Consider the following 15,589-nt stretch of genomic DNA (forward strand, 5'->3'; position numbering starts at 1 on the left):
TTACCAAATTGCTTTGTGTTCTTTTGGCTGTAACCCCCTCAAACCACACAGAAAATATCCCCAATTTATAGGGCACTGCTTTCTCGTATTTTCACATGATTAAGTATTTAAGTTGCAACAAGGTTTTGGAGTAGAAAGAGTATATATACACGGAGGAGTAAATTTACCAACATCTAAGGTGATGTTTTGGGAGGAAAGTTTTTGAAAATCTCTTTCATGTCTAGTTATCTCTTTTAGAGTCTGTAATATTTAGTAGGTAATAATATGTCAAGAAATTTCTCTGACTGCTGCAACTTTGATATTTGGTTCTCCATGCCTAGCCTATTCAATTAAATATTTATCAACTTGCAAAGGGTACTTGAAGCTTCCAAATGGTCAAATTAACTGTTGAAGTTCAAAGAGAAAACCAAAAAGAGAGAAAAGGTTTATTAACTACCTTCTTTGATTTATACAGTTTAAAAATCTGAACAAGCTCCTCATTGTTCAGATAATCTTCCTTTATCCTTGCAGCTTGTTCCTCAATAATCTTCTGGTTTGCTCCTATCATTAACCTGCTGTCAACTGGGATTTTGTATCCCACTGCCAAAAATATTTGGAAGAAAGGGAAACCAAAAACTGGATTGATTAGTGAAATTAATATGTTGTGAACGGCTTGCAATTGATCAAGCTCAGCCTGAATTACACAACACTCTATATTAAATCTTATTGTTCTTTGATTTTCTTTGTTCTTTTTTCCAAATATGTTTTTGAGGGGATGAATAAAATAAATTTCTGAGAAGATTCCTATAATTCATGGAAGATTGATTACGTACTTGGAGTGATAATCTGATGTAGGACTGCAACTAGGGTGAGCATATCTCCTGCTTTGAGTGATAAGCCATGTTGAGCCCAATGAAAGACCTTTGAATTGATTTCATTAGATGCATCCTGGATCACAACAACACTCTGCATTTCCATTGAAACAATGTTACAAAATTCCCTACTATGAAGGAACTCTCCACTTTTTATTTTTATTTTTATTTCAGAAGAAGTGGTTCAAGGAAAATAGACAATGTGGTTATGAGGGACTAGTTTTTTAAGACAAATGTCAATGCATGATAATAATCTTCCAAAATAGCATTTCTAGAGTTTATCGGCTAAACTAAGTAACCCCTTTGTATTCTAACTATACCCCTTAAAAATGATGATGTATGATTGGCTTAAGTGGCTTAGCTGAAACTCTGATGTTTTGGTAAAATCTAAGCTAATTACCCTTAAATCATTGTCTCTCTATGATAATAGTCATTGAAGCAGGACAAGATTAATTGAACTTTCGATGAAAAAGAATCATTTCCTATTTAAGTAACGAAATTACTAAGCCGGCCTTTAGGCCTCGTGGCCTTTAAATTTCCTTCTATATGAGCAATGCTGTGCGGATAAAGCCAAAAATGGAAGGCATGAAACCAGAGTATGCCGCGTTTTGTATTGAAGTGAAGATGAATCTTATAGATATAATTATTCTCTTTCAATCACTTTCCTAGAAAGCTGCAACATATTATGACGCATGTAAAGCTGGAGAAAGCTGAACAAAAATTGTTATGGATATGTAGGCACAACGTACAAAACAAACACCATTATGTGCGAAAAAAGTTATGCTAGTACAAAAATGTTTTCTTTGCCCAGTACCATAGCCCCCAATAAAAAGGGTAGTACCAAACATTAACTGAAGTTTCAGATGCAGTATTTGTTGTAAAGGATGATCTTAGCACCGGATTATTTAAATAAAATGGTTATTATATTTGTAATAGAAATCAGTATAACAAACTGAACTAAAAGTTTCCTTATTGTGGGGGTGATTTGGGGATTTTAACTTTAAAAATACATCAAGTGACAAGGATTTTAAAAGGAAGATACTAAATGTCATGAAGAGATATTCTAAAAAAAATGGTTTTAGGAATGACATTGATTGAACAACTAAATAAAAGAAAAATTAAATTTTATAGATCATGTGAAAGAGGTTGTTAATGGTTATTGTGTCTCATGGATGAAATAAGGTTAAAAAAATTTTAAGTGCACAAAATTGCAAAAGTAATAAAGTGTAGAGTTAAATATCATTCTTAAAATGAATCTCCCTAATACCGTCTTTGAAAGAGGTTTAAAACTCTAATTCCGAGATCCGTCCCGAATTGAATTAATTGTGAAGCAATGAACACCGGTTGAAATATTTTCAAAAAAAATAAAAATATATCATTCTTAAAAGATTACCAAAAAAAAAAAAATCATTCTTAAAAGGATTGGGTTGCCAAATATCATTTGATTAATCCAACTGATGTTTAGATAACAAATTATTCAAATATGAGTTCTAAAGAAAAATTAGTTAAAAAAGGAAAAACAAAATAAAACAAACTAATAATAATAATAATAATAAGTCATGATATTAAATTAGAGAGTAGGCATGCAATATTGAATATATTAGGGATCCGATTTTACTTGTTTTTTTTTTAATTATATTTAGTATTTAGAATCCTGATTCGGAGATTCCTAGATTAACTAATACACAATTTCTTGACATATCAATTTTTTTAATTCCTAAAGAACCCAATTCATTCTTTAACTTCAATTTAAGAATAAAGACATTAATGATTTATGAAAACTCAATGAATCTCACACAACCACTAATCTCTATTCATAGACAATTAATAATTATGGTATTTATAACATTATCTAAGTTTTAAATAAATTTTTTAATTTCTTAGCAAACCACAAGATCAAGTTTTGAGCGGCTAATTCATAAAAATATTAAAAATATTTGTACACACTAATTCTTTGTAAAGCAATTCTCACTCGAAATAATACTGCACATTTTCAAAATATACGATGCGCTAGCTAGATAGCAAAAGTTAGCCAAATTGCCCAAGCGAGTAATTTGATGGCTCGTAGGTTCATGGTCTATTGGTTATACTATAACTAGTTTTTCTTTTCTTATTATCCATAATAAGATGTAAAAATACTGGTGACGAAGAGAGATGTAAATAGACTGAATCAGCTTGCAGTTTACTTTATATTAGGTCAGACTTAACTTATTATAAATAGTTAAATAAAATAAGTTTAAGGTTTTTTAAAAAAATTTATTTAAAAATGAGGCCATAAACTTTTCTTGTTCATATTGAATTTATAAATTTATAGGTTGACCCATATCATATTATTTATTTTAAAATTAAAAAAGTTAATATACTTATATCAAGGTTTTTATTTTTTAAATAGAGGTCATACCAGACTTGTAATTTGGACCTACAAAGATTCAAAGGCCAACCAGATACAGACCTGACCTATTTAAGAGAAAATCTAATCTAACATAACCTATTTACAATGATAAAGTTTGAAGAATCAATATATCAATTCTTCTTGACGTCGCCTCCTAATTATTTTTAAAAGTCACATTGAGGGGAAAAAACAATAATAATAAATCAATTACAATAATATATTTGAAAATAAAAATATTTCCAAAATTTCAAAGATAATATTATTGAAGTAAAAAAAGAACTCTACCATTGCCTCTGTGTTTTATTTTTTGGGCAGTTTTATATTAATAAATTTTACTTTTTTTTCCCCTAAGGTGAGACTGAATTCAAGGTGGGGGACTTATCTTAGGGTTTGTGCATAATATAAATATCAATTATTGATTGAACATGACCACCTTTCTCCTTCTATCTTTGTTCACTCTCCCCACTCCATCACCACTCGAAGTCTCTTAACTCCACAAAACACAAATGGCTATTACCTTCTCAGATCTACACACCGAGGGGGGTCTCAAATCCCTCGATGAATTCCTTTCTGGGAAGACCTATATTTCTGAGTAACACTAACATCCTCTCAATTACTTTTTTATTTATTTATTTATTTAAAAAAACAATTTTTTGTTGTTTCTGAGATTTGGGTGATTCAATACCTATTGTGGGTTTTCACTTTCAGGGATCAATTGACAAAGGATGATATCAAAGTGTATGCAGCTGTTTTGGAAAAGCCAGGTGACTCATTTCCCAATGCTGCCAACTGGTACGATGTTGTCTCCTCAAATCTTGCTGCAAGGTTTGTTCTTTCTTCCTCTCTCATTTCTTTTCCTCTTGTTGGCGCTTTCAAATATGGGTTTCATTTTATTTTTTTATTTTTTTATTTTGCTAATTTTGAAACTTTTTTTTTTTTGAAATTTCAAATTTATATGAGTAGCTTCCCTGGGAATGCTCAAGGGGTAAAATTCAGTGGGAAATCTGCTCCAGCTGAAGCTGCACCTGCAAAAGCGGTATGCATCTGCCTTAATTTTATTTTTTTGGTTACTTTATGTTTATTGTTTCTGTTATTTTCTTTTTAAAAAAATAAATTTCCATAATTTGCTTATAATAAAATGTGAATTTAGAACCAAATCGGTTATGTCCATTCGGTTTGGGTGGACCCTGAATTGAATATATTTTGGCATTCATTTTTAGAAAGAATAGAGCTTCATTTTGTTACCATATTCATATGTCTGTGTATATTATTTTGGCGTACATTGAAGGCAGTGCATGAATTCTAAAATTGTTATATAATAACGTAGTTCACCTTAGACACAAGATAGTTACTTAAATTATTTTGAACTACGCCTCATGCAAGATAAATTTTGGTGTAATTGTACCTGTTATGGTGTGCTTACTACGAAAAACAAATTCAGCTGAGATATCAACATTGAAGACCGTGCTTGCATTCTAGAATCGTAGAATATAGACTTTTTGACTTTATACAGTTATTAAGTTATTGTGAATGGTAAATCATTGCTGTGGTAGTTGTATTTAAGCTATATGAGAAAGTGGAAAACAATAATCATAATTGATAACAGTCAAGTGCTTTTGCCTTCTATTATTATTAGTACAAAACAAATTTAAGGTTTTTGCATGAATTTCTAAACGATTTTTTTTCTTAATATCATATTTTTTTATTTTTTTTATTTTTTTTCCAATTAATCTTATCATTGGTGATAGTTTTGAATTTAGCATGCCAAGAGGATGCTTCACATGATCAATATTAAAAGTTAAAAATGAGTAGAAGCATACATAAAAAGAAACACAGGCAAAAATACATGAATGTGAAGTTTCCTTTTATAATGTCATAAAGAGGAAAATGTTTAGAAATAAAGGGGCTTTTTAATGTGAATTCTTTACTTCAAACATTATTTACCAAAATAGACTCTGTTAGGTTGGCTCAAACTGACTTAATCAAAAAATTTCCCCTCAAACTGACTTCATTTGTGAGATGGATAAAAATTTATAGAAAAATTATTTCGCGGGCATTGCATGAATGAGTCAAGTTTGTTATGAGAGAAAATGTTACAATGAAGTAAATTTCTGAATTATTTTCTATTGTTCACATTAGAGTATGCTTTGAGTTTGCTTAGTATCAATTAGAGACTAGTGGAGTTAGTTTGATGACCAAGCAAACTAATATAACTAATCTCTAACAAATGCTAATAAAACTCTAACCACACTCTATCTATAGTAACATGGTATGTCATTTATCATCCGAATAATATTCATATTTTATTCTATTTATATGTGTGCTCAATTGTTGTATTCGAAAAAAATGATATGTTTGTAAAAAGAAGTTTTAACTGAGTGTACAAGGTCGTCATACTATTGGGTTTGATCCAATTCGTGATTTGGTAATTATGGTTAGTTTCCTGTTTTTATTGATAGTTAATATCAAGGTATGTAAGATTTGTTTTTAATAGGAAACTGATATTTGAAAATTTCTTACATTAATAAGAGTGTGAGAGTGGTTGATTGCCATGTGTATTCTTGTGGGCTATAAAACTTGTATTGGGGAGCAGTTATGGACTTATTATCGTGAGAAAGGTAAGAGATGCAAAGACTTGGGAGAAATGTAGTGAGAGTGGTGAGGTAGTTTTGGGATAGAGGAGATGGAGAATGCCCACAGGCATTTCGTTATAATGCTTTTTCCCAATTATTGATGTAAGGATGTCCAGAAGGGGATGTGGTATTCCCCAACACATGCATGGTTCTTGTTGCCTTGCCAACTATTGTGCAAGAATGTGCCCAGTAAATGCGACAACAAGTAGTAAAGGGTGTATTTAAGACCCAATATTTTTATGTTACAAGAACTTTGTAATTGCATAAAATAAAATTTGTCTAATACTAATTTACTAAAAGATTAAACAGACATTGCTTCGGAAAACTTAAAAAGTTCTTTTGAAGAAAAATTAAAAGGAGTAACTGATTGAATTAAAAATCAAAATTAACAGACAACAATTGTAAGTTTATTTATTTTTAGAATAGGATAAGCAATAGGATGAGAAAACAAAATGCAATAGTGTAAACTGAAATCAGACTTCACTTGAAAACTAAGACAAAAATAGTTTTTAACAATTTTTTAAAATGGAGTTGGGCTTCCAATTCCCCTCCCCTCTTCTGCCTTTAGAACACTTAGCCACCAATTTTGGCACTTGCAAATATTCCAGCTTAACAAAAACAATTTTGCGATTTTTTGTTTCTCAACAAAAATTATGTTATCTTCATGCCTCAACCCTTTACACATGTTATTTTTTTTTCTAAAAAATATTTCTATAATTAACTTTTTTGATACTGTTTTCTTTTTTATGAACTAGTGTTATAACATGTGAATTTGACATCAAGTGGTTTAATGCCCATTTGATCGTACCCTTGAATTGAATCGTTTTAATATTCAGTTTTAGAAATTATAGAGCTTCGTTCTGTAACCACATTCATATGTTCATTATATATTTAGTTATTAGCTAATACGTTAGCAACATTAAGGTAGTGCATGCATTTTATATCTGTATAGTACTATCTGTATAGTACTATTTACTTTTGACTTGAAATAGTTGTTCAAGTTATTCTGAAGTATATCTCATGTAAAATAATTGTTGTTATAATTGCCCCTGTTGATGCTGTCATGATGTAGTTATTCAAGTTATCGAAGGCAGTGCTTGCATTCTATTTATTTATTTTATTTCTCCACCACGTAATTGGAAGTCCGCCTAATCCGATTCAAGTTTTGTTGGACCCATGTAGGGGGTGAATCTCGTGGGAAGCATTTTTTTCATTGCCATGCTTGAATTCAAAATATCTGATTAAGGGAGTAAGCTCTGTAGTCTTTATCACTTGAACCAATAGTTGTCGGTTGCAGTGCTTGCATTCTAGAACTGTAGAATATAGTTTTTTGACTTTATACTGATAAGTTATTATGAAGTGTAAATAATTGTTCTAGTAATTGTACTGAAGTCACTAAGCGAACTACTTCAGCTATTTTGATCATTGGGATTTATATGAATTTGTCAGGATGCTCCTGCGGCAGATGATGATGATGATCTTGATCTCTTTGGTGATGAGACAGAGGAGGAAAAGAAGGCAGCAGAGGAAAGGGAGGCTGCTAAAAAGCCCACCAAGAAGAAAGAAAGTAAGCTTTCTTTTTTGAGTCTTTACTATAACTTCTTTTACATAAAGCATTTCCCATAAATATCGAGAAAAGTTGTCCTTTAACTTGTTTAATCAACTCAAATCGCCCTGTTATTCTGGGGGAGATAGGATTGTTTTGTTTTGTGGTAGAATAATAGGTTGAAAGCTATGGTGACTTGTCATATACTCTCCTATAGATTACTTTCTTCACTTTTTCTCTTATTTTCCTGCTGAAAGTGCTACAAAACTGTCATCAATTGACATTTTATAGGTGGTAAGTCTTCCGTTCTGCTTGATGTTAAGCCTTGGGATGATGAGACAGACATGAAGAAGCTGGAAGAGGCTGTTCGTAGCATTGAGATGCCTGGTTTATTGTGGGGAGCATGTATGTTAAAATTCTCATGGACTTTTCTCAATGCATATTTGATGCATTTATATTGTATAAATTACAATGTGACTATAATGGTTTGTTGCATATGATACAGCCAAACTGGTTCCAGTGGGATACGGGATCAAGAAGCTGCAGATAATGATGACTATTGTTGATGACCTTGTATCTGTGGACTCCCTCATTGAGGAATATCTGACAGTTGAGCCATGCAACGAGTATGTTCAAAGCTGTGACATTGTGGCATTCAACAAAATTTAAGTTATCTTCTTTAGCCATTTTCAAGCGGCTCATGTTGGTCTATTTCAATGGTGGTTTTGTTCCAAGAATTGTTACAAGCTAAGCGTGATTATTGTGCAACTTCTAATGTTATTTTTGTAAAAACGTTTAGTAGATTTGTGGGATTAACCATCCCTGAAGTCAATTGTGGTTTGGGAGCATAATTTAGTGATTCTCTTTTCGGTGCCTTGTCATTCTCGAAAGCAACATAGTATTTGCTGACCTTAGCTTCATAGAATGCAACCACCTATGATACAAAATTGTGGGGTAACACCACCACACAATCATCATTGCCGGTTACTGCTATAGCTATCACAACAACTATATCTTGTTACTTTGTTGATCAGCTAACACGTTCACTCTTGATAATGTGGATGTGCAAGAGAGTTAGAATCATGGAAAACGGACAAAAGGAATAATGTTGATGTGCAAGAGAGTAAGATTCATTCAAGACGGACAAAAATAATTATTTTAATTATGATAAGTCAATCATTTTGTTTTCTACTTTTATAATTTTCTTGATGCTCAAAGAAATAAAAAAAGAATTGCACCGTTAAATCATGATTGAAATGGTGCTTTATGTCGACCAAAAAAAAAGAAAAAAAAAAAAGAAATGGTGCTTTATATTTGCTATCTTTAGAATTGATTAGAAAATTTTAACTTGACTTTCGGATTTATTTATATATTTTATGAAATTTGTCATGGAAAAAATTTTAGTATATTTTTCATGTAAATAAAATATTTATATTAAGTTATATTAATGTTTTATGAAACTAAAATTTAACAAAAATTGCTTGGTAATTTCATTAAAATGTAACTAATTATTAGAAAATATAATTATATATATATATATATATATATATATATATATATGTGCATTTGTTCTATAATATTTATTTCTCTTACCCTTTATAATTAAGTTTAGAGTAAACACCCTTTTTAGTCCCTGGCAATATCTACGAAGTCTTTTTCAGTACCTGGCAATAAAATTGGTCCCTGAAAGTATAAGAAAAGGGTCACTCTACATATTTGGGAGTTGACATAAGGACTAACATGGCCCCTTTTTTTGTAATTTCAGGGACCAATTTGGTTCTTTTTTATTGCCAGGAACTAAAAAAGACTTCGTAGATATTGACAGGGACTAAAAAAGATATTTACTCTTAAGTTTATTTTTTTAACTGAACGATTCGAAAACAAAATGCATTTTCTTATTACAAAAGAATTACTGTATCATAAACTTTATATAAACCTGTAAATGGTCTGTTTGTTTGGTAAAAGAAGTTGCCTGGATTAGAGCAGAGCAGCCATACATGAAACGGAGGGCTGTATTGTGACACATAGGGATGGGAATATAGATACTATTTTATAGATCATAGATAAAAAAACATTAAAAACAATTTTTCAACTCTTAATTTCATACAATACTATATGAAATTATAGAAACAATGATGCATACCTTATAAAATTAGTGATGCACATTGTAAAAGGTCAAACAAATGTCTAAATCAAAAGTCCGGACACTTCATATATTAATGGGTGACATTGACATAGAGTTGGTTGGGAATCCAATTACAGCACATCATCACCTTGTCGTGGTTTCACAGACTAAATCGCACTTTTCTACTTCAATGATCCAAGGCCCTTCCCTTCCTATGTGGGTGGGTATATCCACTTATGATACCCTTAACGTCAATGATCTGTGCTCCGTCTTTCCTATATGGCAAGAAAAATTTTAAATTATTTTTGAAATATGAGGTAAGATATTTCACATCAGTGTCAAATTTAAAATTTGATATTTCATCTGAAAATTGTTAGATAAAAAAAAATTAATGATGTCACATGCTTGCAAATCAGAGTCGTAAATTTTTTTTTGATCTAATAACTCTCAGATGAGATGTCAAAGAATCTTACCTCTTAAAACATATATGAGTTTAATAGTATAATAAGAAATATATCATTTGATGTCCTCCTTTTAATATTTTTTAATTACTAGATGAAATATCTAATTATATAACTTAAGCTTATTGTTTTTTTTAATAGAGTTAGCACAAAAAATTAACCAGAAATAAAAAATAAAAAATATTAGAAACTTATTATTAATATCTTTCTTATGTTTTATGTTATACCGCTTGGCTGATTGGCCATTTAAGATCAAATTACAGTCTTTTCTCTCCTTTCATGTTGTTGGGAAATATAATTTCTAATGGGGTCAGTGTTGCCACCCCCTAGTAATAAATTTTTTTTTTTTTGGTAGACAATAATTTTTTTATTTTATTTTTTTCATTTAATGTAAAAACAATATGGATCAACTAAATTGTGCCACATGATATAATCTATTGAGTGCCAGGGCAATTGGATTTATCCATATTCCTTTTAAAAAATATTTTCTTTTTCTTTACTATAAAATACTCACTTTTCTATATTTACTGACTTCAAATACTTCTACATATATATATATATATTTAAACATTGTATTTTTATTATAATATGATTTAAAAATATTGTATGGATTTATTAATTAATTGAAAATGAATTTTCCTTTTTCCCATCAATTATAATGAATTAATTAATTACAAATTAATTATAATCAATGCATTGATGAAAATTTTATGTACATTAATTATAATCAATTAATGAATTTACACAACATTTCTAATAATAGATTTACTCATCTCAGTCTAGACAAAGATCTGAAAACTAATAAGAATTCATAATTAGTATTGATTTCGAATTGTTATTATTGTAATTAATAATAGTAATAATCTATCAATTAAATTGCATCAGTGATTAAATTATATAAAAAATAAAAAAATAATATAAAAAATATTGTTGCATGGGGGTTATGACATTGATCATCCCATTAAAAATTATATTCCCAATTATACCAAAAAAAAGACAGTGATTTAGTGCCTGTTTGGATCCTCTCTTTTTTAAGCTACAAGCTACTTATAAGCATAAGCTAGGCCAAACAGGTTTTGGGAAAAGCTCTTATAACGAAAAGCTCTTTTTTTTATAATGAAGAAAAAAGCTGAAAATTAAAAGCTCCTAGGAGGAGCTTTTTTTTAAGCTCTTATCTGTTTTTCTTGAATTGTGTGCTTTTTTTTAAAATAAAGAGTGATAAAGATAGAAAGAGATAATTTTCTTGAAATATGTGCTTTTAAGTAATTTTTAAGCTAAAACTTTTATGTAATTTCCAAACAGCTTTTAGCTTATTTTTTTAAGCTCTTTTTTTTAGCTTTAGCTTATAAGTAGCTTCTAGCTTAAAAATAAGAGGATCCAAACAGGCTAATCTCATATGGTTCAATCCAAACAGCCTATACCGCTTACTACTACCACTTCTTTAGCATAACCCTGATTTTTTTAATAGAACTCACATTTTAATTCCATTGCAGTGACTGAGCAATATATTTTAATAAATAACTAATATTATAGAAAATTATTATATCAATGTTTAGAAATATATGAGTAATAAAAAAACTGATAAATTCATGGGTTCATTTTTTCTGTAGTTACTGCAGATAAGTTATCTGCAGTAAGCCCAATACGATGTCGTTTTGGGGCAGAAATCATAGTGTTTTGTAATTTTAATTTATTTCAGAGTCATAATAATCTTTATATTTTAAATGTTTTAAGATTTCAATACCAAAACGACGTCGTTTTGAAAATAAATGCAGATAACTTATCTGCATTAAGTGCAGAAATATTTTTCCTAAATTCATAATAAAAATCATACTATAAACGGCAAACGAATCATATTTTACAAAAATTATAATGTTATTGTACTTAAAATGTAATTAAAATCACACTGAATGACTCATGATGAGAATAATTAGGTATTCTCTCTTTCTTTTTGCCGAAATTTCATTGAGCGTTGGGGTAAATTTAGAGGTAACTTCCAAAACTGGAAAACTACATGAGAAAGCGTGTTCTATTATTATTTGGACTTTATTAATCTCATATTGCATGATATATCTTCTCTTTTATCATAAACATAATCATGTGGTGGAGTTCATTTATTTATAAAAAAGAAGAAAAATAATATGAAAATCGATGAGTATGTAAGAAAGAGAACTATTCTTAACAATATGAGACTAGGTTTTGTTTTGTTTTTTTTACTCTTCTCAACCAATTTATCTTTCGAATTACTCTTCCAGTATCATTTTTTCCGCTCCATCATACTAGTTTTTTTACTTATTAATTATATAGAAATTACTAAGAAAGTCTCTGTTGGAATTTCCATTATCTTTAAAGTTGTTTATTTTATTTTATTATAAAAAAGAAAGAAAGGGTCATATAATATCTGAAGTGGTGAAAATCAGAAGACTTTTTTTATCTCAGTGGAACAACCTCAAAAGCACAACAGGTTTTCTCTCTCTTCCTCTCTCAACCTTTTCTTTCTCTTACTCTCTCTCTCAGGTTCAGAATCTCACGGTACTCGGTTCTGAATTCTTGCTATTTCCTTTGGTAAGTTCACTCTGATGAATCATGAACCTTTCAGCCTTGTCCTGCCAAAATTTTAGCTCTTTAGACTTATTTTTAGTCAGTTCTGTATGATTTTGAGCTTAATCTGGTCCTTGGAGGAAATGGGTATTGGTTTATTGAAACCCCATTTGAAAAAAAATTGTGCTTTGATTGCTATGATTTCTTCTTAATCTTAATTTTTGGTGGGGGTTTTGTTATGATTTTTATCTACAGATCATGATTGATGATAAGTTCTCCTTGCTTCATGCATGAGTTTTGTAAAAAAAATTCTTCTATTTTTAGAGAAAATTTGATTTCATTTCAATTGGTCTATTAGGATGAATATGCAGAGAACTTTGCCCCCCTTCTGTAACTGTTGGGCCTGATTCCTGAACTGTTCTTTGTTGTGCTGATGGACGAAAATATAGCTCTTGTCTGATAGCAAATAAAATGTATCATTGCAATTGTTGTGTTAGGCAATTTTAGACATGATATTTGGCATTTGGTCAGTGCTTTATATTGTGGTTGCGTTGCGGATCAATGGTGGCCAATGCGGTCCGCAGGTACCGCCTCATGAGGTTGTGGCAGCCACCACAACTGCAGCCAGCAATTTCAGTCTGATGCGGTTGCGGTGGCCACTGCAACTGAGATGTTGCAGCCGTATTGCTGTCTGCAATTTAAAACCTTGACTAGTTTGATGGATTCATTCAATTTCTATTAATGTTTTGCATTTTGTGATTTTGTATTTATTGTCAATTTTGTTTGTGTCTCATGATTTGATTTTGATCCAAAGATATGGTTAACTTTGTAGTAGCAGCTACCCTATTTGTAGTAGTCTTGATTTGCCATTGGTTGGAAACTAAGGTGTCATTTTTTAAGATTTTACGTGCTAGGTAGGAATATTTTGCTGTCATTCGCATGCAACACAATCAAAGCTTTCTTTACTTTATTACAGAAAATAACAAAGCCATCTCTTCTTTTCTTGTTATGAGGCCCTCTAATCTGGTGGCAAGATTAAAGTTCTGGTTAAAAGAAAGATGTGATCTTATTTTGGTCCCTTTGGTTGTTCAAAATAATTGGAGATAACCTGTTCCGGTCTCTCTGTGTTACTAAGTTACTCCTAGTTAGGTTATACATATCAACACTAGCATAGCGAATAGGCATATTGTTTCTTCAACGCTTATTTCATTTATTGATAAATATTTTTTGATCTATTAATTGTTTTTGTTTCTGAATATGTATTTGATGCAAAAGGGAAGTTGAATTTTGGTGCAGATTTTGCAGCTTAGAAGTCTAGTTAAAGAGAAAGAATGTCAAGTGTAGCAACACACTGGTGTTATTCATGCAGGCAGCCAATTGTGCTTGACGTGGGAGATGTTGTTTGCCCTATCTGTGATGATGGGTTTGTACAAGAACTTAATGAGTTGCAAGGAAATGAACCCCAACATACCACTTCATCACAGCTGGGAGAGTTTCATCAATTTCCTGACATTTTGGATGCTATAAATGCTTTTATGGGGCGGAGAGGTTCTGACCCGAGACAAAGGGTTAGGAACCCTGTTGATAATTTCATGAGGCACAGAATGGCTGGAAGACACCCAGACTTTGATATTAGAGGGAGGTCTGGTTCTGCCCCAGTTCCTGAACAGAGTTGGGGTGTTTATAGTTCTGGTCCTTATTTAATATTTCATGGTCAAGTTCCTGGATTCAGCTTGTCTAATGGCAGCCCAAGAAGTGGTCCCAGACGCGGTGATTTTAGTGACTTCTTTATGGGCCCTGGACTGGAAGAACTTATTGATCAACTCACCATGAATGATAGGCACGGTCCACCCCCCGCCACTCGTTCTTCAATTGATGCGATGCCTACTATTCAGATCACACAGGCACATCTTCGATCAGATTCACACTGTCCAGTTTGTAAAGAAAGATTTGAACTGGGCTCTGAAGCCAGAGAGATGCCATGCAACCATTTTTACCATTCTGACTGCATTGTTCCTTGGTTGGTTCAGCATAACTCATGTCCTGTTTGCCGTGTTGAGCTGCCACCTCAAGGACAGGTTAGTGCTTGCAGTAGTCGAACTTTGGCTGCAAGAAATGCCAACAGCAGTGGTGGCAATGATAGCTCCAGCAGCAGGGATAATAGCAATCAAAACCACGGAAGGAGAAATCCACTATCATTTTTGTGGCCATTCCGTTCTTCTAGTTCAAACAGTAATCATTATGCTGAGACTGGGGGAAGCAGCTCTTCAACCTCTTCTGACCAGAATAATGGAACAAGATATAGTGGATGGCCCTTTAATCACTAAAAGCTTCATTTCTTCTCCTGGATAAGAATAATTAGCTATCTAATAATGCTTGTAATTTACAATGAGAAGGAAAGAGTTTCTTAAGATTGTATTTTGAACTTAATCTCATGGGAGGAAGATGGAGGATAGAAGTTTGTTAAAATCTTTGTAAATGCAATTGCTTGGTAAGTTGAATCTCTTTTAAATTTTCACCTGTCATCATACATTTTGATTGTTTCTTTCTGCATAATGTGTTTTGTTCCTTTAAGGGGCTGTTAGATGAAGCTTTTAATGAGTGAAGCCTTCTGCAAATTGACTTGCATTATTATAAGTCTTTGGTTTCCTGTGTGTGGTGCTTTGAAATATGAAAGCTTATATGGAGTGAGTGCACTTGAGAATGATGTCAAGCTAATTACCCTCTTTCTGTTGGGTAGCATGATTATGTAAAACCCATCAACTAGAAAATTACGATACATGGAAATTTTATTTAGTTTGTTATTGAACATCAGGACTAGTAACATCATTTGACTGTGTTAATGTAGCCTAGAGTCGTGCCCTTCTTGTAGAATGAATGAGATAAGTGATAAGGGACAACATCAAAAACATCTAGTGGGGTCCAACCTTTGATGATAGACTCTTGACTCTTGCCTTTTGTGATTTTGTCTGTCATATACTAAAAATAAAAACAAAGGAGGGACCTTGTTGGCATGCATGCGTTAATTAGTATGACAAGG

At 31.5% G+C, this 15,589-nt stretch overlaps 2 protein-coding genes across 4 annotated transcripts; both read left to right on the top strand.

Moving 5' to 3' along the window:
- The first annotated feature begins 3,652 nt into the window (after positions 1-3,652).
- On the top strand, positions 3,653-8,347 carry LOC133290601 (elongation factor 1-beta 2). Of its 2 annotated transcripts, none has more exons than XM_061488704.1 (6): positions 3,653-3,835; positions 3,952-4,068; positions 4,207-4,276; positions 7,326-7,443; positions 7,714-7,827; positions 7,928-8,347. In XM_061488704.1, the coding sequence occupies exons 1-6, from the start codon at positions 3,750-3,752 to the stop codon at positions 8,089-8,091; spliced, it is 669 nt and encodes a 222-aa protein (XP_061344688.1). In that variant the 5' UTR covers positions 3,653-3,749; the 3' UTR covers positions 8,092-8,347. The 2 variants fall into 2 exon arrangements, with proteins under 2 accessions (XP_061344688.1, XP_061344687.1); XM_061488703.1 differs by having other exon boundaries at positions 3,655-3,835; positions 4,207-4,279; positions 7,928-8,341.
- A 4,101-nt stretch (positions 8,348-12,448) lies between these two features.
- On the top strand, positions 12,449-15,063 carry LOC133290602 (probable E3 ubiquitin-protein ligase RHC1A). 2 transcript variants are annotated; one of them, XM_061488706.1, is made up of 2 exons: positions 12,449-12,472; positions 13,846-15,063. In XM_061488706.1, exon 2 carries the CDS (start codon positions 13,881-13,883, stop codon positions 14,874-14,876), a length of 996 nt encoding a protein of 331 aa, XP_061344690.1. In that variant the 5' UTR covers positions 12,449-12,472; positions 13,846-13,880; the 3' UTR covers positions 14,877-15,063. The 2 variants fall into 2 exon arrangements, with proteins under 2 accessions (XP_061344690.1, XP_061344689.1); XM_061488705.1 differs by having other exon boundaries at positions 12,451-12,573.
- The last annotated feature ends 526 nt before the right edge of the window (positions 15,064-15,589 follow it).

The sequence above is a fragment of the Gastrolobium bilobum genome, unplaced genomic scaffold (assembly GCF_033153095.1).
Source record: "Gastrolobium bilobum isolate Gb01-03AN ecotype WA unplaced genomic scaffold, APGP_CSIRO_Gbil_v1 utg29588, whole genome shotgun sequence".
NCBI classification, from domain to species: Eukaryota; Viridiplantae; Streptophyta; class Magnoliopsida; order Fabales; family Fabaceae; genus Gastrolobium; species Gastrolobium bilobum.